The 25,175-nt window shown below is 40.6% G+C and overlaps 1 protein-coding gene across 2 annotated transcripts; it reads right to left on the reverse strand.

Moving 5' to 3' along the window:
* Positions 1 to 9,428: 9,428 nt before the first annotated feature.
* LOC109197114 (T-cell surface protein tactile-like) lies at positions 9,429 to 23,000 on the reverse strand. 2 transcript variants are annotated; one of them, XM_019352278.2, is made up of 5 exons: positions 22,601 to 23,000; positions 20,760 to 20,777; positions 20,445 to 20,649; positions 17,428 to 17,805; positions 9,429 to 12,699 (listed from the first exon to the last, which is right to left on the reverse strand). In XM_019352278.2, the coding sequence occupies exons 1-5, from the start codon at positions 22,862 to 22,864 to the stop codon at positions 12,581 to 12,583; spliced, it is 984 nt and encodes a 327-aa protein (XP_019207823.1). In that variant the 5' UTR covers positions 22,865 to 23,000; the 3' UTR covers positions 9,429 to 12,580. The 2 variants fall into 2 exon arrangements, with proteins under 2 accessions (XP_019207823.1, XP_019207824.1); XM_019352279.2 differs by having other exon boundaries at positions 20,445 to 20,777.
* Between the last annotated feature and the right edge of the window lie 2,175 nt (positions 23,001 to 25,175).

Genomic DNA, 25,175 nt, shown 5'->3' on the forward strand with positions numbered 1-25,175 from the left:
AAGCCATTCAAACACCGTTAGATTCCTCTTCTTTTGGACATGACTGCTTCTATTTTTCTCATTTATAACATTTATATTTTTAATTTTATTCAACTTTTTTCAACAAAAATTTCCCATGTATTTCAATGGAGAGACCCTTCAAATTCTCATTCAACTCACTCCTCTTTAAACTGTATCTACTTCCACATACATTGACGTAGAGCCATCATTCAAACTTTAAAACGAAGACAAGACATTTAACTATTCAACTTGTATTTATCTTTTCAATATCTATTATACTTTTTCTTCAGTTCCAGTTTAAGTTTCATGATGATTTTTCAGCCGTTTCAGAGTTTATAATGGGTGTGTATGGGACGGAATGTTGGGGCTAGAGTGAGACAGCTCAACTGCCAGAGTGAGAGGAGCGGAAAAATTAATCTTAAAATATTTTTTAAAACTGCTGCTGTGTCCGCAGCGTTTGCTCTACAGGTCTGATTTTACCATCAAAACGTAGCCATCGCTGTCCTCTTTCATCCAATGTGTTTACTATTGTACTAGGTGTTATGGTTCTTTCATAAATGTCACCAAAGCACAGCCTCCTCCCTCCAACTCCTCCATAGACTCTAATGTTAAAATGGCTCAGAAGGTTCGTTTGAAAATCAGAAGAGCATGGTGTTTTTACACTGTCACCACGTCCATATAATAAACTCCACAGGCATGAAAAATGAGAATTAGGTAGACTGGACATTGCTGCCGCTCACGGTGAAAGAATTTCGTCAATAGGACCTGTACTTTTCATTTGGTAGCGATTTGTTTCGACCTGACTTTTCTGTTCATTTTAAGCAGCAAAAGTGAGGTGCATGTCTGTGAGCGTGTGTACTGAGCCATTGGGTGCAGTCACTATAGTAACCAGGCTCACACCTGCCTGCCTAACGAGCTCTGTCTCTCACTGTGCCAAGATTCATCTTAAACACTTCTCTTTCAACTGCTGCTGTGTCCACAGTGTTTGCTCTACAGCCATCATTTTACCCTCAAAATGTCGCCATCGTTGTTCTCTTTCCAACACCGTGTCTTTCAAAGCTCAGAGATGTAAACCTTTAAAAGTGTGTGGATCCAAGTGGAGGGATCACACTTTAGTCATTCAGTGATTCAAAGAATATGAACTTTTAATATTCATTCAGATGTTTTCTGACTCTAAATTTTCTGTTCTCATTTCTTAGGTTTTCCAAATTTTAATTTAAAAACTTTTCAGCTATTTTCCAACTTCTTCTGTGTGAACATCAGCTTTCAAAAGTTCTGCACTTTTGTTTTAAGGTTAAAAACTGTATTTTCCGGCTCATTCAACATTTTTATTTTTAACTTAAAATTCAGCAATTAATTCATTTCAGTGTATACATTCAGATTCAAGCATTCGCACTGCAGTTTCTTCAGAAAATGCACTTTCTAGTTGTCACTATACAGTTGTACAATGAGATACAGAGCATCTCCTACTCAGTGCAAACATGCTGGGGGGGGGGCAGTTCTGCAGCGCTATATACATATGGACAGTATTAACAGAGTTAATGTGTTATCGGTGCATGTGTGAGTTCAGGGTGGTTATGGCTTTGGGGAAAAAACTGTTTTTGAGTCTGTGGGTCTTTGTGCTGATGCACCTGTACAGGCTGAACATGTTGAAGCCAGGGTGGGAGCTGTCCTTGATAATGTTTGCTGCTCTGCTGAGGCAGCGGGAGGAATAAATGTCCATCAGGGAGGGGAGAGGGCAGCCGATGATCTTTTGTGCTGTCTTGACCACACTCTGAAGCCTCACTCTATCCGCCTTGGTGCAGCTGCCGTACCATACCGTGATGCAGTAGGTTAGCAGACTCTCAATGGACGAGCGGTAGAAGGTCAGCAGCAGGTTGGAGTTCAGCTTGTACTTCCTGAGGACTCTCAGGAAGTGCAGCCGCTGTTGGGCCTTCTTGACGACCGCTGAGATGTTTTCTGTCCAGGAGATGTCAGCAGAGATGAGGACACCAAGGAACCGGAAGGTGTGGACCCTCTCCACACACTCCCCGTTAATGTAAAGGGGGGGCAAGTCGGTGCTGTGTCTCCTGAAGTCAACAATGAGCTCTTTGGTTTTCTTAGTGTTCAGTGCCAGGTTGTTTTCTGAACACCATGCTGCCAACTTCAGGACTTCCTCTCTGTAGTCTGCCTCGTCTCCCTTTGAGATGAGTCCAACTACCGTGGTGTCATCAGCAAATTTGATGATGAGAATGTTGTTGTGGGTCGAACTGCAGTCGTGAGTGTAGAGAGAATACAGGAGGGCGCCCAGCACACAGCCCTGTGGGGAGCCGGTGCTCAGTGTGTGAGTGGAGGAGAGATGAGGGCCGAGTCTCACAGTCTGGGGCCGGTTTGTGAGAAAGTCCTTTATCCAGGCACATGTGAGAGGAGGGAGGCCAAGAGTGACCAGTTTGTTGATGAGGATGTCTGGGATGATTGTATTAAAGGCTGAGCTGTAGTCCACGAAGAGCATTCGGACGTAGCTCTGCCACTGCTCTAGGTGACTCAGCACAGCGTGGAGGGCTGTGGCGATGGTCTCTCCTGTGGATCTGTTTGCGCGGTATGCAAACTGGTGGGGGTCGAATTCTGTGGGGAGGTAATCCTTGATGTGATCTGGGATGTTGTGTGTGCGAAGAAAGTCCAGTGAAACAGATGTTTGATGCTGGTCACCGATGTCTATGAGGCTCTGGCAGGTGTAGCAAACTTTGAAAGCAGAGCCGATAGTGCAAAAAAAAAAAAAATAAGAAGAAGGACATACAAACTAAACAAACTAAACAAAAGAAAGGAGTACTGAGACAGAGAGCCGTAAGCCGCTGCAACAGTGTGCGCCACCATCTTGAAGAAGCTTCCCGCCATCTTGAAGAAGCTATTGTGTCTTTATCATGAAATGATATCACTTTTGAGATTCTATGATTAATCTTGTGTCAGCATGAAAACTTCCCTACCAGATTCAGGATGTCATAAACTGGCCAGAGTGACTTTACTGGAGCGATGCACGGCAGTAAGACTGAACATACCCACATATGCCTACAGCTGCATTCGATCCATTTTTCTTCCTCTCTTGTTGTCCCTCCTTGTTTGTCATTGAGTTGACTGTAGAGAAGGTCACCTGCTAATTGGATGGTTGTTGGTTCAATCTCTGTGTGCTCTACTCTGGAGTTCTTACCAAGGTGTCCTTGGGCAAGTTACTGAAGCCCATCTTGGTCTCTGATGCATCCATTGGCATGTGAAAGTTAAAAAGCAGAATACATTGTGTATAATACTTTCAGTGCTCGAGTAGAAAAGCAACTGAAGGAGTATGGGACCTGGCATATGTGCTTGGACCACAGTAGATTGTCTTTCTCTGTGACGCATGAGAGAGTCATGCATCGTCTGTCACTGGGAAGGATAGAAGACCAGATCAATGTTTCCTCACACACTGCAAATATTTCTGTGTCTCCGCTAACTCCTCTTTCTTGCTTGATTCTTTTTCTTCATCATAATTTAAATGGAAGATATGTAGTCCTCTGACACACCTTAGCGTTAATGTTGTTCCTGTCTGATTCTTGGTCTTCAAAGTTAAAGACAACAGTAACGTTTACAAATTCACGCCAGTTAGGTGAGTTTGATTTAACCCAGTAGTCGAATAAGTGGGCGTTGGTCAAGACAAAGTTGTCAAATAGCAAAAAGCCTGTGCCTTGCTTTATGAAGAAACCAGTTATATAACACTGCGAATTTCAGTAAAAGAGTGCCAGCTCTTTCCAAAGTTCTCCTTCCTGCATTTCAGTGCTTTCTGGAAAGAAGTTTTGGGGAATCTACTCTCCATCCATTGTTTCAGACGCGGATACTGTTGACAAAGTAGATCGTAAACCTCCTTACGGTCAATGCTGCTGCCCGTTTCTTTGATTGCCGTTTTTAGACTCAATCCGTTCTGCTGTGCTACATCTAAGACTGATGTCATTCCACCACTGCGCTTTGCATTATTTGATGCGTGTGGAGGTTTCTGCTGCCCTGGGATGGCTACATCTTTTATTTCCGTATCTGCTCCCTGTGGAAAACATATCTGGAATTTCATATTGTCCAGATGATCAATTATGTCTGTGCACTCAGTCTTACGTTTGTTGTTGATGTTAACCAGCTCAGAGTAGCCCAGGTCATCGGTGAAGCGACCGTCTCTTTTCAGAGCCTAGCCCGCAGTTATTCCCTTCTCCCCATAAACACAGAGATACTTGAACTGTTTTAAAGCGCCATTTTAAAAAAAACTTCTCTCTTTTTTTGGCATTTAGTCCTCCCCTTGTTCCGATGTAAAAGACAGGATAGTAATCTATCGCCTTAACCATCTTCTTATATTTATTGAAAGGCCTCCAGGTTGAACACAGTTAATGTTTCGTGTGCCGTCAGAACAGGATTTCAGTCTGAACTGATGTCCATGTGGGTCCTGCAGGAAATCAGAGTTGGAAAAGGTAGAAGTTGTTAATGTAGAAAGACAAAATGTATTGCATTTTGTTCATAATCTCTTTTAAGCCATTATCTTTTTTTTTTGCTTTCACTGGAGTGGGTAAATTAGTCTACAAAGTTAAAAAACAGATTTACATTTATTGTTTATTACTTTTATTGGACATCATCCGATCCCATTGATACACAGTTAAGATATGAAGTGGAAAATATCTTTTTGTTTGCATATGGAGACTCGGCATTTGAGCCATCCTAAATATTTGGACCGGACAGCATTAGGAACCAAGTCCTCAAGCCGGCAAAAAGGTCAAGGACACAGTTACACGATCGCTAAACACCTCATGGTCTTATTTCCAGTAGCCCTTGACTCAGCTGCAAAGTGCTTACAATTAGTTACGGGTTTTCCTTTTCATCAGAATTATCTGCCGTCAACCGGACATAAGTTGAGCAATGGTTTAACCAATTTTCCATCAAACCATGAAGGGAAGTTGGATTTAAACAGAACATAGGATGTAAGTTAAGGAAATATAAGTTTATGTTTGACTATGGAGCTCATCTCCTTCAGTGTTCACGATGACCCGAGTGGACTGCATTTCTCTCAGTCAACTGACTGTTTAGGGGAAAAAGCAGCTAATAGTTATTTAGTTAGTGGGTTCTGTGTTTGTGGATGTGTTGTTTTTTCATCACTATAATTAATCTAAAAAACAAAAAATTTAATCTAAAAAACAAGCCAGTCCCTGAAGCTTATTTATCCCACAGATGCTAATTCGGTGACAACTCAAGTCTGTGTAAGGAATGTTTTGGGACTGGACCCCTGTCTGATCGGTTGGAGGTTGATCATGTAGCAGCATGAAGGTCAAAGGGAAAGTCCCTCCCACGCTTCCGGTTATGCTTCCATCCGACGTAGTCATCCGACCGATCCATGCTATATTGCCCCTCCCAACGCGGAGTGGTATAACGTGTTGTAGAAAAGTTTGATCGATTCTCTCTCTGTCTCTCTTAAAAATAATAAATTCTCTGGGTCTTTTTCTTATACATTTGTGGTACCCGACAGAGGAAGTTGAAGCATCCCGAGCTCTCGGAGGTAATTGACCAGGATGAACCGATCCTATTGACGGTTGTCTGACTCCTTCTTGACCCACGGTGTGCGTAAAACAAGGCTGTTTTCTTTTAGGGTGTGTTTTTCTGTCTATCGAGCATTTTATGCTAATGAGAAAACCTGCATCCCTGTTGTAAAAGTGGCTCTAAAAAAAGAAAACTCTTTCCCACACTTAACCTAAGAGGGGGGTGAAGTTGTTTTAATAAACTTATTCGAGTTCTGAATCCGTGCGTGGTGCTTTTTTTTTCACTAAGGGTTATTTTACACATACAAGGATTTGAGTGGAGGTCTGTACGTGTATGAAATTCTTTGCTAGGTTACAAGCATTAAGAAATAGTAATATTGATTAGAGGGTTGTTGACTCCCTCTTGACCTGTGCAAAACAAGGCCATTTCCCTCATCTCACGGTAATTATCTTTTTGGGCTTATTTTTCTGTCTATCGAGCGTTTTATGCTAATGAGAAAACCCGCTTCCCTGTTGTAAAAGTGGCTCTAAAAAAAGAAAAAAAAACATCTTGATGCATTCTCAATCATCCAGGAAAGTAAATCTCCAAAAGTTGAATCTGTTCATCTGGACGTAGCGTTTTGTGGGAGAAACGTTTCGTCACTCATCCAAGTGACTTCTTCAGTCTCGAGACTGAAAAAAACAAACAATTTCACACAATAAACCTAAGAGGGGGTGAAATTGTTTCAATAAAATTACGCAAAAGTCACACATATGGATCAAATTAGTCACACATCTGGATTCGATTAGTCACTTCCGGAGTACTTCTGGTAAGGTCAAAAGGTCAAGGCAAAGGTCATCAATCAAACTCGCATTCTTGAGTGACACAAGCTGGGTACCTTGTTGCAGATATGCAACAACATCCTAATGTCTGATACAGCAGAAAGCAAAAGCTTGTCGTTCAAACCCAATCATTATCTGTTGTTTGGAAAAACTTTGGAATCAGTGCAATTTATGTTAACCAGGAACAAATCATATAGAAAAAGTGCTGCAGAGTTGTGTTTCCGCTGTAAAACAGCTGAAAGCACATTACAAATAGCAGGATAAATAATGCAATAATGCAGACTTGTGTAAGCATTTCTGGAAAAAACTAGTGTGTGCACTCTTTACATGGTAACCTCTTAACATGTACCATTTGGCTGAAAACAACTCACTATAGGAGTGATGCTAGAGTTCAGCTGAACATGTAGCTTCCTCAATCAGGTCTCTTATATACATTTTGGCCCGGCAGTTTTTCTGTTATAATGTTTCTGTTTGGTTATGTCAAAACAGTGAAATTTCCCCTTTAAGATGAAGGTTCGACACCTTGTAGGTGGATGTTAAATAACAACCATAGATCTAGAATTTGGGTCTTTTCTGGAAACATTTTTATTATTTATTTATTTTTTATGCTGTTCTGTTTTCTTCTGCTTTTTGGTTACGTTTATACACTTTTGTAGAATTATTAAAAACATTTAGTTTGTAAAATGTTCTGTTTTTACTCAATGTTAAACATTAAAAGTTTTATTTCCCAGAGAACTACTCTAATTTTGTAATGATCATCATCTACAGGTAATAAAAGCAGCACATAAAGGCTGTTAGAGCTCATTTAACAGGATGTGAGTAAAGCAGTTTTATACACACATACACATACGACCTGTTGTCAAATTATCAAGAGCCTGACAGCTCACTGACAAACATTTCTCCCTCATTTTCTCTTATCTCTGTTGACTTTGGGGTTAGGAAATAGGGTGAGAATTACCCACTGTTCATAGCACTGTGATGTTATATGTACGATTGCAGGATATTCTTTTTAATTAGTACGGAAATTAAGTACAGAAGGCGCAAACAAGCCAAAAGACTTGAGGAATGCAGCACATATTTATTCGGGAATAATAAAATACTCTAAAGAGATTATATTCATACTGCATTTAATGAAATTATTGCTTTCTTCTCTCTTTTCACTGTGGCTCTAGCTGCAATAATTATAGTAGTATTTGTAATATTCAAGCAGACATCAAAGAAGTATAAAACCGTGATTATACTTATACTTGTTGTTGGTGCCGACCACCTGTCGTCCCACAAATTTGGTCCCACAAATGTGTCCGTCTGAGTCCATGTTTCTGTTCATATAGGGGGGAGAGTTTTCATCACCTCGAGACGGGCTCCTGTGCAGTCCTCCAGCAGACTCAGCATGAATACAGAAACAGATAGATAAATGTCGGGGAAAGTGGTAAGGACAGACAGACTAACATTATTCGGGACACAAAAAAGGTAAATGCTAGTCTAAGTCTGATGCTGGAACAGCTCAGAGAACAAAAACATTGTTGGAGTCGTTGTGACTTGATGGGTTTGAGAGACAAAGGGTGACAGAGTCAAGCTAGTCAACGGAGGTAAGAAATGTAACAGTGGCTCCTTTTTGTCCGACCAGAAAATAACAGAGCTCTGTAGGAATGGAAGGAATACTGACAGCTTGTTTGACTTTCAGTGAGCAGAGACCTTTTCTTCTCCTCAGCCAACAGAGCTTCTTCAGCTTAAATCCAGTAAGCACTCCTGTTTTTCCTATAGTGTTTATTTCACAGGTCTACATGCATCCCATTGAAAGGGTCTGCATCTGCTGCACTCATCTGTAATCACTCTTCTTCTCTTTCTTTTCACCTGGTTATATCCATATAATCTTTTTCATTTGTATTACATTTTTGCTTTTAAATGAAGTGCTTTTGTTTCCCTCTTTTAATAAAACAATGAATGGCATGCAGTTTTGTCTTTATGTACAACATAAGAGTATATAGAAATGTACAAACCCACACTTTTATTTAGAAAATCTGGTACAGTCTGAACTTCAAAAGAAAATCTTTTTTATTGAAGCACAAAGTTAAAAAAAGACTTTTACTGAAACGGAACATGAAGCTGTGAGTGTTTGTTTGTTTTTTGTTTTTTTAACAAACCCCGTCTCTGATGACTAATTTTTATAACATTTACATCTGTCAACTTTGGTTTTTGGTTCAGACTGATGGTCTAACAGGCAGGGAGGAAATATTTGTTACTGCAGCATGCAATTTATTTCTTCCTTTGGTTTCATGATACTGCAATAACACAAACTGCCTATTTATAATTCATAAACCTCCATCTGTTCTTCAGATACATCTGTCATAAACAGTGTTTTTAGAGTGAGGAAATCTCTATGAATATCTGAAATATCTGACTCTGCAGCATCTTCTTTGTGTTGATCCATACTCACATAACAAGCTCACATCTGATCTCATAAACAGCTGCTGAACACGAGGCTAAAACAAATCAAATCATCACTGATTCTAACTTTACATTTAACAAGAAATTATTATTATTATTATTATTATTATTATTATTATTATTATTAATAATAATAATAATAATAATAACATACATAATTCATTGATGTATACAAAAACACTGAAATTAAACTATATCACATTGCAGTGCATTATTTTGATTATTTAGTTTCCCTGCAGAAAGTTGAATAAAAGTTGTTTATTATTCATTTATTTATATTTATTTATTTATAAAGCACATTTAATAACAACAGAGGGTAGACCAAAGTGCTGTACAAAGTAATAATTAAACAATGACATTAACATTAACAACAGGTAAGAAAATTAAAAGAAAATTAGGATAAAAAGAATTGGTAACTCTCGTGCAGTATCGAAAGCCAAAGTGAAAAAATATGTTTTAAGATATTTTTAAAACATATTTTCCTTTTCCTTTCCTTCTCTCACCCCAACCAGTCGCAGCAGATGGCCCCGCCCCTCCCTGAGCCTGGTTCTGCTGGAGGTTTCTTCCTGTTAAAAGGGAGTTTTTCCTTCCCGCTGTCGCCAAAGTGCTTGCTCATAGGGGGTCATATGATTGTTGGGTTTTTCTCTGTATCTACTGTACAATATAAAGCTTTTGTTGTGATTTGGAGCTATATAACTAAAATTGAATTGAATTGAATTGAATTGAAGATGCGATTTAAAAAGAGTGACAATTGGGACCTTTCTAATGCGGAGAGGTAGATTGTTCCACATTTTCGGCGCCACAGCCGCAAACACCCGATCCCCACTATGAACCATCCTAGACTTGTGTAAGGTAAGGAGTAAATGATCACTTGACTGAAGGGCTCTAGAGGGCATATAAAGCTACAAAAGGTCAGACAAATATTCTGGTACCTGGCCATTTAGTGCTTTATGACTCAAAAGTAAGATTTTAAATTTAATTCTAAAATGCACTGGAAGCCAGTGAAGGGAAGCAAGCACCAGAGTAATATGCTGATGTCTCTTCACACAGTCAAAAGGCGGGCTGCAACGTTTTGTACAAGTTCGAGCCATGCCAAGCTGGACTGACTGACACCAACGTATAGTGAATTATAGTAATCCAGTTGAGATAAGACGAATTCACGGATTGCTCGTTCCAAGGTTTTAAAGGATAAAAATGACCTCACCTGGGATAGGAGCCTTAATTTAAAGAAGGACAGCTGAACAACTGAATTAATTTGTTTCTCAAATGTAACTTTGTTATCCAAGAAAAACCACAGATTTTTCCTGTGTTTTGACAGCAGATGTTGAGTTATATAAATCCAAATCTGAGGCATTCAAATTACAGCTTGGTCCAAAAGTAATTACTTCAGTTTTATCCTCATTGAAGGTAAGAAAATTTGAGGCCATCCAGGTTTTAACTTCGTTAAGACATTTGACTAGCGATTCCATGGGAGTGGAGGTGTTTATTAAACCGAAGATAAATCTGGGTGTCGTCGGCATAGGAGTGAAAGCAGATGTTATGCTTCGTAAAGATTAGGCGTAGGGGTTACATATAGATTGAATAGAGAATTGGGCTTAATACGGAACCCTGCGGGACAACACAAGTAAAAGGAGCTGGGGAAGAAATAAAAAGTCCTCTCGGAGAGGTAAGACCTAAACCGTTCCAAAGGGATACCTGTGATATCACATTGCTCCAAACGGGAGATCAGAATGCTGTGGTCAATAGTATCAAATGCTGCAGTTAAGTCTAGAAGCAGGAGCACAGTTGATTAATTAATAAAATATCATTAAGTATTTTTAGGAGGGCAGTTTCTGTACTGTGGTGGGTTTTGAAGCCCAACTGGAACTTCTCGGACTATTTAGAAAGGATTGTAGCTGCTCAAATACAATCTATTTTAGAATTTTTGACAGAAAGCTTGGAAATAGGTCTAAAATTAGCAAGAAGAGTCAAGGTTCAGTTTTTTTTTAGTACTGGCTGCACTACAGCGTACTTGAATCCAGTTGGTACTACTCCAGAGCTAAGACTACTATTAAAAACAGTTAAAATGTCGGGTTAAATGTCTGGGCCGACTACCTTAATAATCTTTTTTAGAAAATGTGTTGGGACTCAATCTGTGGTGCTACATCAGTCTTTAACTTCGTGTAATCTCATAACCATTTGTAAATGTAAGATTTCATAAGTTCGATTGAATGAAAGATCATGCAAACGCTTCAGCTCAAAAAGATCAATGTCAACTAAAGAAAAGGCAGGTGAAGAGCTTGGACTCCCCAGCAAGTAAAAACTGACTGAGCTGTGTGTGGTCTTGTTTTGTACACAAATGATTGGTCTTTGAGTCAGCAGAGTTTAAGTGTTAGACCCAACAAGTTCTCTTAAATTTTAGACCAATCTCCAAACTCCCCTTCTTGTCCAAAATCATAGAAAAAAATGTTTTACTTAGCTTCAGGCTTTTCTGGAAAATAATGGCATCTCAGAAACATTTCAGTTTGGTTTCAAAGTACTACATAGCACTGAAACGGTGCTTTTAAAAGTTTTTAATTATCTTTTATTTTCATTAAAAACCAGAATTGCTCACTCTGGTAACTCTTCCATTTTAGTGCTTTTAGATCTGAGTATGCCATTTGAGAGCGTGGATAATGGGATTCTACTGTAAAGACTGGAGAGCTGTGTGGGTATTAGGGAACTGCACTTGAATGGTGTAGATCGTTTTTCTGGTGGCTCTTCATCCACATCCACCCCCTTTACATGTGGAGTCCCTCAAGGATCTATCCTTGGCCCAGTACTTTGCTCCAATTAGGCTCTATTTTCAGGAAACATGAAGTCTCATTTCACTGTTATGCTGATGATTTTCAAATCTACTTTCCTCTTAAAAAGAATTCTACAGTCTCTTTATGAGTTTTGCAAGAATGCCTCAATGAAATTATATAATGGTTGGCATTACATTTTTTGAATGCAAATGATAAATAAACTGAGATTGTACTATTTGGACATTCTGACCCTCGTTCTTCTCTTTATGGTAACTTTGGTCCTCTGGAAAAGTCTGTAAAAAATCTGAGAATGTTCTTTGATGGCAGGCTTTCATTTGAGAAACTGAGAACATTTTGTCGTCTGCTGACTTAGAGAAAGTGACACATGCATTTTTTTCATCCAGGCTTGATTACTTTAATAGTCTTTTTTTGGTATCAGCCAGGCTCTGCTCTCTAATTTCAAGTTATTCCGAATGCTGCAGCCTGACTCTTGACAGGCACTCGTAAATGCAACCATATTTCTCCCGTCTTGGCTCGTTTACACTGGCTTCCAGTACATTCTAGAATTGATTTGAAGATTTTATTTCTTGCTTTTAAGTCTCTAACTGGATGAGCCTTAAAAGACCTCATACCTCTCTGATCTTTTAAATAAAAATACTCCAAATAGGACTCTCAGGTCATCTGTTAAGTTGCTTCCAGTTGTCCTAGGAGCAGGCTAAAAAACAGACTAGATCAGGCCTTTGCTATTGCCTAAACTTTGGAACAGTCTTAGGATCTCCCCAACACCTTATTTTTAAATCCCGTCTGAAATCACATCTTTACTCACTAGCATTTAATTGTGACTGACTGTTTGTTTTGTCCTCTTTGTGTGTGTTTGTTTTACTTTTTATTTTGTACACTTTGGTCAACCTGTGTTGTTTTTAAATGTATTGATTGATTGATTGATTGATTGATTGATTGATTGATTGAGAAAGAAAATGAGAAAGAAAATCACATTATAGATGTTTGACATCTATGTCTGCTAGATGTTCAGGATACTTTAACAGTTTTTTTTAAAACAAAACAAAACAAAAATCCAGCAACAGCAATAAGCAGACCAGAAACTATCAGTCCAACAAATCGATTCTCTGTGTCTCCTCCTCGCTGACCTGCAGGTGAGAAACAGGTGTTAGATGTCAGGTAGCTGATGATGAACCAGGGAAGTCAGATAAAGGTAAAATCACAACTGTATACTTTATTCATTTATGTATTTTAACAATATGGTTTGTTTATTTTACATTTGAGTTTTACTTGTTATTTTGGATTTAATTAGTTAAACCTAATAACATCCACCAGGTCAACAGTGAACCAATTTGTCAGATGCTAGACAAACACACCTTCAGTAAGTGGAAGACACAGGCTCAACTTCTTTAAATATTTATCTGTTAAATGTATCTGAATGATTATTCTTATTTCCTTTGACTTTGGAGAGAATCTTACAAAAGCAAAAATTTCATGTTTGACAGCACAGGTCTGTATACTGACTACAGAACAAAGTACAACACATCATACTGACATACATTACACTTCTTTGTCGTTGTCACGGCTGCACACACTTGTGACATCTTCACACAAACAGACAAACTGTAAACCTGACTGATGCTCTTTATGCCATGGTTCTGGGTCAGTTAACCCGGGATTTTGAGTTTCTTTGTTTTGGTGACTGTTATAGATCAACTTTAACTGGTTAGTTGTAAGTTTATTTATATTATGTCCCCAAGTTAACTTGTGATCAATTTAGTTCCTTGTTTATTAGGTTCTCCTTGTGTCTTTGTCCAGTGTCCCTCTCTCTGAGTCTCTGTTAATGTCTCTGTGTGTGTGCCCTCATGTCTTCTTTCCCCTTTGTGTTCCCATGTTCACTCCTTGTGTTTCATCTCATGTCTCCCCTGTCTGTCACATTTATCCATGTTTCCCCGGCCCGTCATGTCTCTCTCTCTCCCTCTTCATTCGCCCTCTCTCGTCCCCCCTCGCTCTTGTGTTTCCTTGCACTCTGTGTCCTCTCCCTCATCCTCTTAGGAGCACCTCTATGTTGTCTTCTTTACCCGTTCCCGTGTTTCTCTGTGTTTCATCTGGTCTCCCTAGGCTGCCATGTGTGCAGGTTCCATGTCATATTGGCAAGCTCGTGTTGTCAGTCTATGTCTCACAATGTTTCCTGTTTTATTTTGACAGTCTCATGTTCCATGTTCGGTGTGTCTAGTTTTGCTTCTTCTGTGGCGTCTTTTTCATTTGTGTCAGCTGTGCTCCCAGTGTGTTTCAATTTTCCTCTCTACCATTTTGCTCATTTATGTCCTCTGTCTCTCTCTGTACAGGGAGTGCAGAATTATTAGGCAAATGAGTATTTTGTCCACATCATCCTCTTCATGCATGTTGTCTTACTCCAAGCTGTATAGGCTCGAAAGCCTACTACCAATTAAGCATATTAGGTGATGTGCATCTCTGTAATGAGAAGGGGTGTGGTCTAATGACATCAACACCCTATATCAGGTGTGCATAATTATTAGGCAACTTCCTTTCCTTTGGCAAAATGGGTCAAAAGAAGGACTTGACAGGCTCAGAAAAGTCAAAAATAGTGAGATATCTTGCAGAGGGATGCAGCAGTCTTAAAATTGCAAAGCTTCTGAAGCGTGATCATCGAACAATCAAGCGTTTCATTCAAAATAGTCAACAGGGTCGCAAGAAGCGTGTGGAAAAACCAAGGCGCAAAATAACTGCCCATGAACTGAGAAAAGTCAAGCGTGCAGCTGCCAAGATGCCACTTGCCACCAGTTTGGCCATATTTCAGAGCTGCAACATCACTGGAGTGCCCAAAAGCACAAGGTGTGCAATACTCAGAGACATGGCCAAGGTAAGAAAGGCTGAAAGACGACCACCACTGAACAAGACACACAAGCTGAAACGTCAAGACTGGGCCAAGAAATATCTCAAGACTGATTTTTCTAAGGTTTTATGGACTGATGAAATGAGAGTGAGTCTTGATGGGCCAGATGGATGGGCCCGTGGCTGGATTGGTAAAGGGCAGAGAGCTCCAGTCCGACTCAGACGCCAGCAAGGTGGAGGTGGAGTACTGGTTTGGGCTGGTATCATCAAAGATGAGCTTGTGGGGCCTTTTCGGGTTGAGGGTGGAGTCAAGCTCAACTCCCAGTCCTACTGCCAGTTTCTGGAAGACACCTTCTTCAAGCAGTGGTACAGGAAGAAGTCTGCATCCTTCAAGAAAAACATGATTTTCATGCAGGACAATGCTCCATCACACGCGTCCAAGTACTCCACAGCGTGGCTGGCAAGAAAGGGTATAAAAGAAGAAAAACTAATGACATGGCCTCCTTGTTCACCTGATCTGAACCCCATTGAGAACCTGTGGTCCATCATCAAATGTGAGATTTACAAGGAGGGAAAACAGTACACCTCTCTGAACAGTGTCTGGGAGGCTGTGGTTGCTGCTGCACGCAATGTTGATGGTGAACAGATCAAAACACTGACAGAATCCATGGATGGCAGGCTTTTGAGTGTCCTTGCAAAGAAAGGTGGCTATATTGGTCGCTGATTTGTTTTTGTTTTGTTTTTGAATGTCAGAAATGTATATTTGTGAATGTGGAGATGTTATATTGGTTTCACTGGTAAAAATAAATAATTGAAATGGGCATATATTTGTTTTTTGTTAAGTTGCCTAATAATTATGCACAGTAATAGTCACCTGCACACACAGATATCCCCCTAAAATAGCTAAAACTAAAAACAAACTAAAAACTACTTCCAAAAACATTCAGCTTTGATATTAATGAGTTTTTTGGGTTCATTGAGAACATGGTTGTTGTTCAATAATAAAATTATTCCTCAAAAATACAACTTGCCTAATAATTCTGCACTCCCTGTATATTGTCGGATTGTCTGCTAACCACCCCTGTGTTTCCTTGGTTCATACATTCAAGTATTTTATTTATTTAGTTTCTCCGAGTTTAGGGTTTTGCTAGTTATCTGCCTGGTTATGTTATACTTTATTATTATGTTTATTTTTGCCCACAATAAAGGCTTTCTTTTTGTTAAGTTCAGTTCTACCTCTCGTGGACATTTGGGTCCACACTGCTATTCTGCTCAGTCTGCATCATCAGACCTTGACACTTTATCCTTCTTTATCTCAGAGATAAACTTTTCTTGGTTTTTAAACAGCTAAAGCGCATCTGCAGAGACAAACACAAAATTAAGCAGAGTGATGCAGGTACAAAAGACATTTCCTTGTTAGTATTATTGTTTTTTTTTAGTTGGTGATAAAAATCTGGGTCTGTAATTTTAGTGACTAACAGAGAACCTGAGGCTAACTCTGATCAAGTGGGAGGTTGCAAGAAAGTCTCTGACTGCATTCATAGATGTGTCCTTTCAGCTGCTCGCTCTGATCCAACCTTTGGTCTCTATGAAGAGGCTTCAGGGAGATGTTTGCTACGTTGGACTGTAGGACCATCAGAAATGTGTGCAGTAACAAAACAGGCAGCACTGAAAGGAGTTCTAAGTGTTGTGTTGTTCAATGATTTGTGCACAACAACAAAAATGGGACCTCTCTCATCCATCAGTCATCATGTGGACATTTTTCTGACACACTTTGAAGCTGACGGACGTTTTGTGTCTGCACTAAGTACGTTTTCATGAGCTATGGCACCGGCAGGATTCACTTTCACAGACTCACAACCACCAGCTTTGTCAGGATCTGGACGGTTGACTGGAAGGTTCGGTCAGGCAGCTGAGTTCTTTGGACTCCACCCCTGGCAAAGCCATCATCTATCCTGCAGTCCTGCACACCTGAGGCTGATTCTGGGTAATCAGGTTGAGGATTTAAGCTCCACTCACACTCTCCTTCGCCGCCAGTTCGTCAGCGACCTCACGTTGGTATCGGCTCTAATGTTTTTCATGCTCTTGCTACTTGTTTAGTTGCTTACTCTGATTTCCTGTGCTACAGTTTTCCTGGACTTTCTTTGCCTTTGCCTTCAACCTCAGCTCTCCTCGGATTATTCTCGCATTCTGGAACAATGCAAAGAACCTCTCCTGCCCCACTCACCACCTCAAACACAGTGTAACTCAGGTCAGCCAGCCTTTGCCACTACTCACCTGGGCAGTTACATGGGCAATGTAATCCGATTACTTCTTTCAAGTAACGAGTAAAGTATGGGATTACTATTGCAAAAAAAAGGTAATTAGATTACCTTTTCTTTCCCATAAGAACGCTGCGTTACTGCGTTACTGCGCCACTCCCTCAAAGCCAAGTTCACCCAGACTATCAGTAAGCATTATCAGTCATTACCAACTCCGTTAAATACCCTGCGCCTGCCGGCTTCTTAAGCCCGTTCTCTTTTCTTCCCAGATGCACCTGCTCGTCCTCGTCGCTACCTGCTAATTCCTCATTCACCCCACTGACCCACGGCCACATCATTAGCAACACTTTGTCACGAATTCACCTGTTGACTTAATAAACACTGTAAAACGTATGAGCCTTCTCTGTTGTGGTTCTCTGCATTTGAGTCCAGTTTAGCTATCGCCCTGTAGCCATTGTGACAAGCTTCACCCCTCCCCTCCCCTCCCCCTCCAGCTGTAGGCTTTAACATTGAGTTTCCCCACACATGTTTACAGACGAGTTAGAGAGCAAGAGAAGAAGAGACTGATTCATAAATGTCTTTGTTTCTGCTCTAACCTTACCCAAACAATGCTGCTCTACAACTCTAGACTACCAGCCACAAAGACAACAGTAAACATCTGTCTACCTCTGACATCCACCAGCTCATCCATACAACAAACAAACATCAACAACCAGGAAGCAGCTTCACCTCTGATCTCACTCAACTCTACTCACTCACCTGGAGGAAAAACAACAGTCAGATTGATGGTGCCAGTGATGCTGTTCTTCCATGAGCGTGTTTCTTCCATGAAGACACGGCACTCGTATGTCCCAGTGTCATTAATCGTCACATTCTTCAGAATCAGAGACACGTCTCCATCCTTCATCTGTCTGTCCTGCAGATCCACCCGGTTCTTAAAAGATGGATGCTGGTGATCTAGATCAAACCGCTCATTGTGATAATATGGATCAAAGTGACCATCCTGGTACAAAAGAACATGTTTATTTCCCAGGTCAGGTCTGCTCCACTCTACAGCTATGATTTTGTTGTTGTCATTTGTAACTCGACATGGCAGAGTGACATTCTGTCCAGACTCAGCTGTGATGTTTTTCGGGTCTGAAAGAGGAAACAACACAAGAGCAGAGAGGTTAAAGGTCAAAGTAAATTGATGATCAGAATGATTGACTTTAAATATGTCATTTATTTATGACATATGTCAAACATATTATTTATTTGACTTTTGAGTTTTTAGGGCAGCACTGTGTCATGATAGTTATCAGTGTTGTCTCTTGGCAAGAACTTTGTGGGTTCTCCAGCTTGCTCCAGAGACATTATTGGGGTTACAATAATTTCTGATTCTAAATTGCCCGTAGGTGTGAATGGGAGTGTGAATGGTTGTCTGTCTGTCTCTCTGTTAGCTCTGCAACAGACTGGCCACCCCAACTCTTACCCCAAGACAGCTGGGATAGACTGTAGCCCCCCGCAACCCTTTAGCTTCACAGAGACTTCACCCGGGCTCATGTTGCCTTCCCATACACAGAAAAACTGAATCAATATGAAACATGCAGTTAACACCTGTAGGCGCCAGACGTCTGCTTTATATTTGAATGTATGACTGAGTTCATGTTTGTTTTATGATTCATAGATTTGTTACATAATTCATCTTTTCAGAATTAAAAACTATGAATATTTATGTTGTGTTTACATAAAGTAATGTTATGTCAATGTTTGGGATTGGAACCTAAAAAGGGGTACCTCTCACTTTAAGTATGTAAGTGCAATAGTAGCATGAAACTCTGTGTGAGGGGGAAGGGGAGGAGCATGGACAGAGAGGTTAGGAGTCTCACGGTTTTCTGACCGTACACAGGTCACACACACATCCCTACCTTCAGTGGTGATCCTCTAGATTACAATACATTCGTAAGAGCCTTTGAGCATGGAGTAGAGTCTCACACTGAAAGTCCTAAGGACTATCTCTACTTCTTAGAGCAGTTCACTAATGGACAGTCGAAAGAGCTAATTATGAGCTGCCTTCATATGAAGCCAGATGTAGGCTATCACAAGGCTAAACAGCTCCTTAAAGAGCATTTTGGAAATGACTACAAAACTGCTGTAGTCGACATGAACAAAGTCTCAAACTGGGCACCTATCAAGACAGAAGATGCAGAAGCTTTAAATGCGTTTTCACTCTTCTGACAGCTTGCTGTAACACCATGGCTGAAGTGAATTACATGGAGGAACTTGATAATGTCACAAGCTTGAAAGCCATTGTAGCTGTGGGGGGGAAGGGGAGGAGCATGGACAGAGAAGTTAGGAGTCTCACGGTTTTCTGACTGTGTGCACAGGTAGTTCTGGATAACTGCTTTTTTGGGGAACTTTCATGCTTATTTAGTAAGTTCATTGTTCCATCTTCAGTTTGTAATAAAAAACAGTCTTCAAATCACAATGCAACTGGAAGCATTTCTTTTGGAAACCAGGAACACACGTCAACCATAGACTCCCTTTTTGAACTTGGTTTATTGTTACACATGTGTAAGTCTGTCGTTTCAGTGATGAATAGATAACTTCAAATTAAAACTGATCAGATGAACTTTGAGGTTGTGAGAAAGTCTCTGACTGCATTCACAGATCATGTGGTTACTTACTCAGAGTTACAATCTCTCTACTCCTTTACATATTCAATATGTAATATGGGGATTGGACCCTCAGTCCAGACCCAGAGGGCATCTCTCTGCCAGATGCAATACTGGTGAGCGACTCCGGCAAGACGCGATTACTGCAAGAGAGCAGCACGCTTTATGGTTGGCCAGCAAGATGCTGAGCCAGCCACAGAGATGAAGGCTGGCGTTGAGGGGCACCCAGCACCTGTTTGGGCTAGCTGCTACACTCAGAGGGTAGAACATAGAAATTATCAATACAGATGACCATGCTGCTGCCACACAAATAGCAGAGTGGGAGGTGCTGCTTCACAAGGCCCACAATATAGCCACACTGCAGGTTTAGTCGGCTAAACAACCGACTAAAGGAGAGAGACTAGAGAGAGGCATATAGAAGAGCCCGTGGCCAGGGATGTGCCAGGGTGTCCCACAGCAGGGGAGGGTCATCGTCCTGCAGGGAGAAAATCAGGTGGCAATGTATTGACTCTCTGGAGGCAAAGAGGTCGAGGGCAAAGAGGCCCTCCTGAAGTGGCGCCAGATCTGGTCAACCACTTGCTGGTGGGGTCTTGTGCTGCCATGTTCAGTTGCCCTGGCAAGTGAATGGCTCTGAGGGAGTGGAACAGGGAGGGCCACAGCCTGGCAGCTATCCTGCAAAGGAGAGAGGTGAGCCTACGCCCCCTGCCTGTTAACAAAGGCTGCCATGACCAGCCTGTCTGTCCTGAGAATTACACGGAACCCCCACAGTCAAGGGAAAAACTACAGGAGTAGGATGGGAGCCTGTGGTTCCAACACATTAATGTGGTGGGAAGCCCAAAGGCTGGTGCAGCAGCTGTTGACCTCACAGGAGTCCCCAAAGCACTTGGAAATCCAAATCCTTCCCCTCGAGCCAAAGCCTCAGAGGGTACATATGGAATGTGTAACAGAGTCTCAATATGAAAGAACTTTCCTTTCAGCTGCTTGCCCTGATCCAACCATTGTTCTCTAAGGAAGAGGCATCACTGAGACGTTTGCTATGTTGGACTGTAGCAACAAAACTAAAAAACATGAACAACCAGGAAGCAGCTTCACCTCTGATCACATTGAACTTTACTCACTCACCAGGATAAATAATCAGGTTGATGATGCTGATCAGGCTCAAAGGCTCTCTTACTCTCTGAACAACATAACACTTGTATGTTCCACTATCAGCAGTCGTCACATTCTTTAGAATCAGAGACACGTCTCCATCCTTCATCTGTCTGTCCTGCAGATCCACCCGGTTCTTAAAAGATGGATGCTGCATGTCTGGATCAAATTGTTCATCCTGGTAAAAAAGCACATATTTATCTCCCAGGTCAGTTCTGTTCCACTTTACAACTATGATGTTGTTGTTTGGAGCTCGACATGTCAGAGTGACTTTCTGTCCAGACTCACTTGTGATGGTTTTCTGGTCTGAAAGAGGAAACAACACAAGAGCAGAGAGGTTAAAGGTCAAAGTACAACTATGATGAGAAGGGTTTACCTTAAATATTTTGTTATGAACCTCTGAACATCCACCAGGTCACCAGTGACCCAATGAGGGGGAATTTTAGCCTCATGCTAAACATGCACACAACAAGTGTCAGAAACTACAAGATATTAGCTTCCACAGAACAACAACACTCAAAGAAATGAGATTGGGTAGTTTTAGTTTTACAAGAGTCTAATTTATAATTTGAATAAAATAATTTCATGTTTATATGGTGAATGTAATAAAATATTTCAGGGTCTGCATGAAATTCAACAACTTAACTTTTTCTTGTTTATATGACGTGGTACAATTAAGTAAGAGTGGTTAGTTGCCTGGACTTCACAAGATCACACAAGATTTCAAACCGCAGAAAATTACTGGGGTTATAAGAAGGAGACAACCATGCACACACCACATGTATGCTATTGCTATTTATTGTGGTTTAACCTGTCAAGGACAAAAATGTAAATTCTGTATTAGGCTTTTAAATCATAGCTGTTGTACTTTTTTAAGCGTAGCATGACACCTCGGTAGAGCAGTGGTTAGCACTATTGCCTTACAGCAAGAGGCTCCTGCGTTCAACTCCACCATCAGGCCTGGGCCTTTTCTCTGTGTAGAGTTCTGCTCATGTTTGTGTGGGTTCTTCTACAGGTCTAAGACAATGATTAGGTTAACTGGTGATTCTAATCTGTCTGAATTTGAATGCAGATGTTTGCTAGCCTGGTGGCCTGCCCATGTTCATAACTTGCATAGTTCACATTTCTGTATAGCTGTATATCTCATATTTCTGTATAGTTTTTCATATTTATATCCTGTTCATATCCTGTACATAGCTTGTACTCACTACAGCCTGTACATACTTATAGTTATAGAATATTCATAACATACTTCATACCGTGTACATTATAACATACCATAATAGACCCATTTCTGTAATATACTTACACATCTCTATTATTGCTAATATATATTGTAATATATCTATATCACGGCTAAAGCACTTCTGGATGGATGCAAACTGCATTTCGTTGCCCTGTACCTGTGACATGTTCAATGACAATAAAGTTGAATTCTATTCTATTCTATTCTATGATGTACCCCTGCCTCTCACCCTATGTCTTCTGGAATAGGCTTCAGCCCTCCTGCATAAAAATAAGAGGATGGATGGAGTGAAAGTTCTTATAAATTCAAGTTTTATGTTAACCAGATTCTAGACTGTTAAATGTTAAAACAAAATAACTCTTTTTTTATTAGCATTGTTGTTGGAATAATGTAATTTACAGGGGTTGGATCGACTCAGTTAAATAAAGTTAGACTAAACTGCAGTAAATAGGTTTGTTCAACATAATCAATTAACATTGTCCAACTAAAGTACATTAAGTTGGAATAACACAATTGCATAACGTTAAAAAGCAATGAATGGCATGGAAATCATATTTATGTTCATTTAAATAGATAATTTCTTGAGTGTATAATGTGTGAGAGAAAGCAGCCTCTCATTATAAGACACTGTGAGTCTCTGCATGCTGCCTTTATGGAGCTACAGCTGTTTGTATACACTGAACAAAAAGCTTTGTAGCTGTATACTGACTCCTGACACTACAACACATCACACTGACACACACACATTACACTTCTTTGTCTCTGTCACAGCTGGATTACAGATGTGAAGTGTCCATCCAGCCTTGTGTCTCCTTTACACACACGGAAGTCAATATGAAAGTAATTCGAGAGAATACTTTAGTTTCTAACAGTTAAATCTCACCTGCACAGGCAAACACAACAAACAGGAAAGTCGAGCAGAGTAACTCAGTAACAGCAGACATTTCCTTTTTCTCGAGTGCTGACGACGCAACACGTAGTTTGTTTGTTTGTTGGTATTTTCACTGAACAGTTTACCACTCTCCGTCTTCCGCACACATTTTCTGTTTTCACCAAATGGTCGTCTCAGTCTTTCAGTGAGAGATGCGGTTTGATAGGATTGAAGACCTCGGCAAAAAAGTTCTCCAGCTCGTGCAAATGAAAGCATGCATCAATATTATCTTCAGAAATTATTTTAATTAAAATTCCGCTTGGTCTCGTGCCGCTGTCTCTCTGTAACACTAATAACGATGAGACAGTTTCCCCAAGACACCACCGATCAGCTAGACTGACTCTCGAGATTACCTTCTAACTTCCTGTTCACCTGTAACCTGTTCAACACCTGCTGTTTACTTAGGAAACGCCCACGTTACTTGGTGACAGTCACAGTGTAACGTGGGCAGCTGCTGCTCGATATAATGCAGAGTATATTTAGAGCACTTTGAGCTGATCATTGTCTTTGAATGAATGTGTCAGTGAATGTAACACGGAAGGGAATTCAGAATCAGAATACTGATGTAGCCAGATGGGCTACTCGCCTTTTTTTTCTCTCTCTCTCACTCTCTCTCCTGCGCTCGCTCTCTTCGCTGCGCAACTAGGTTAATTGGGAACCCACCCGCATATTGATTGCAGGGTGGCGTCAGCCCGTGTAAAGCTAAGCCGGTGTTTGTCTAGTGAAATAGTGAATAGTGAAAACTATTTGTATTAGCATTCACTGCTATAAGGGTCTAAGGTTACATTTATCTGTTGTTTTAGGGTTTGATTGCTGTATTCACCTCTCCGTGGCAAATCGCCCCAACCTAAAGCGGAAGAGTGAAACTCCTTCCCAGCCGCTGTTGTGAGGGCTCCTCCTCGGTGGAGCCTGCTGTCTTGTCTTGTCTATCTTGTCGTGAGACTGTTTTTATTAGGTAGGCCTACCTTTTCCTGGTTCGCCTGGTTTTATTCTATTTTATTCTGGACTGTGGCTTGTACCCACGCTTTTGTGATCGGGCTGAAGCGATCCTCTGCCCGAGTGTCGTGCCGGGAATTTTAAATCGCCTCCGTTGCCGGTCTCAGCCTGTGGGGAGCCAGACCGGCTTGCGATTGAGGCTTGGACAACTACTACCAGCACGAGTGGTAGTTTGACCCGTGGGGCGTAAACCTTCCAGTTTGGTGTGTGTGTGTGCATGTGCGATTTCTTTTATTAAAGTGTGTTTTAGTTTGTATGATCTGTAGCGAGCCAGACGCTCAGTGTCCTTTTATTCTTTTAACGTATTTTTCTGTGTTTTTATTTCAGTGAACGGAGGACGTGCCAGTGGCCCTGGGACCTCAGGTGGTGGGTCGTTTTCACACTTTCTTTTGTACAGCACCGGGTGGGCTGCAGTGATTTTCTTTTTGTGTGATTTTTGTTTTGGGTCCACGGCTGCTGGTAAGTCCAAGTTCCATCATTGTTTTATTGTACTTTTAGGACACTGTCAACAAAGACGCTACATTTTGTTTCCTAATATTTTATTTATTTATTACTGTAAATAAAACTGTTTTAATATTGGAGCCAACCTGCCTCAGTGTGCATCCTTGAATCTGTGCGACCTCTTTTTATTCCTTTTATCTAATTTTCATAAATATATTTAAGCGAAATTCCCCTAGGTGGCGTTGTCATTTTATTATTATTTCTTTTATAGCCCTGCCGAGCACTTGGTCACACTTACATAATTTCCGTGGAGATTATTAAATGTTTGATTCGCTGTAAGCTTCACAGCAGATACCTTTGTGTCAAAGTGACTGAGGATAAAACAGAGGAAAACATAAAGTAGGTTTTTCTGGCCTGACTTTTTATAGCAGATAACCAGCTTAAAAATATTCAGCAGTAGATCAAAAAATGAAGAAAACCATGAATCAACATATGAACATTACCTGATGCTGCTGAAGTGAGGCAGAGCAAAATTACAGAGGTTTTATTAGAGATAAAGCGTTTTGTCGTTTGACATCATTTTTAGAAGTTTACATTTCTTCGGTGATGAACAGCAGAAATGAGACTTTCTTGTCGGAGGTCATTTTTGAAAGAAAAAAACAAATAGCGGCAGACTGGTGCGTAAAAAGCAAGCGAGTAATTCAGAAAATATAGATTTTTTTTTTTTTTAATGGCAAACTCTGAGATAGAAAAAGCTGTGCGGGAAGTTTGATTTTATACTGGTGGAAGCAAAACAGCAAAAGTAAGAGAAGGCTAGCAGGTCGAAACTGAGATAAGAGGAACCCTCTTATCTCAGTTTACACGACCGCTGTACACCGCTGTACACGGGTGGGGGCGCTACATGAAGCTAAAGATTAAACAAAGAAAAGTATATTTATTATCTCAGAGGGCTGCAGTGCTAAAACGACTCTTATACTCTGAATCAAACTCTCAGCGCCCTGAACTTGTCACACAGTGGAAATTTGGATTTTTCTTTATAATCGGTTTTATTCTGATTGGCTGGACATTGGACAAATTAGCTGAGAGCGAG

The sequence above is a fragment of the Oreochromis niloticus genome, linkage group LG3 (genome assembly GCF_001858045.2).
Source record: "Oreochromis niloticus isolate F11D_XX linkage group LG3, O_niloticus_UMD_NMBU, whole genome shotgun sequence".
Lineage (NCBI taxonomy): Eukaryota > Metazoa > Chordata > Actinopteri > Cichliformes > Cichlidae > Oreochromis > Oreochromis niloticus.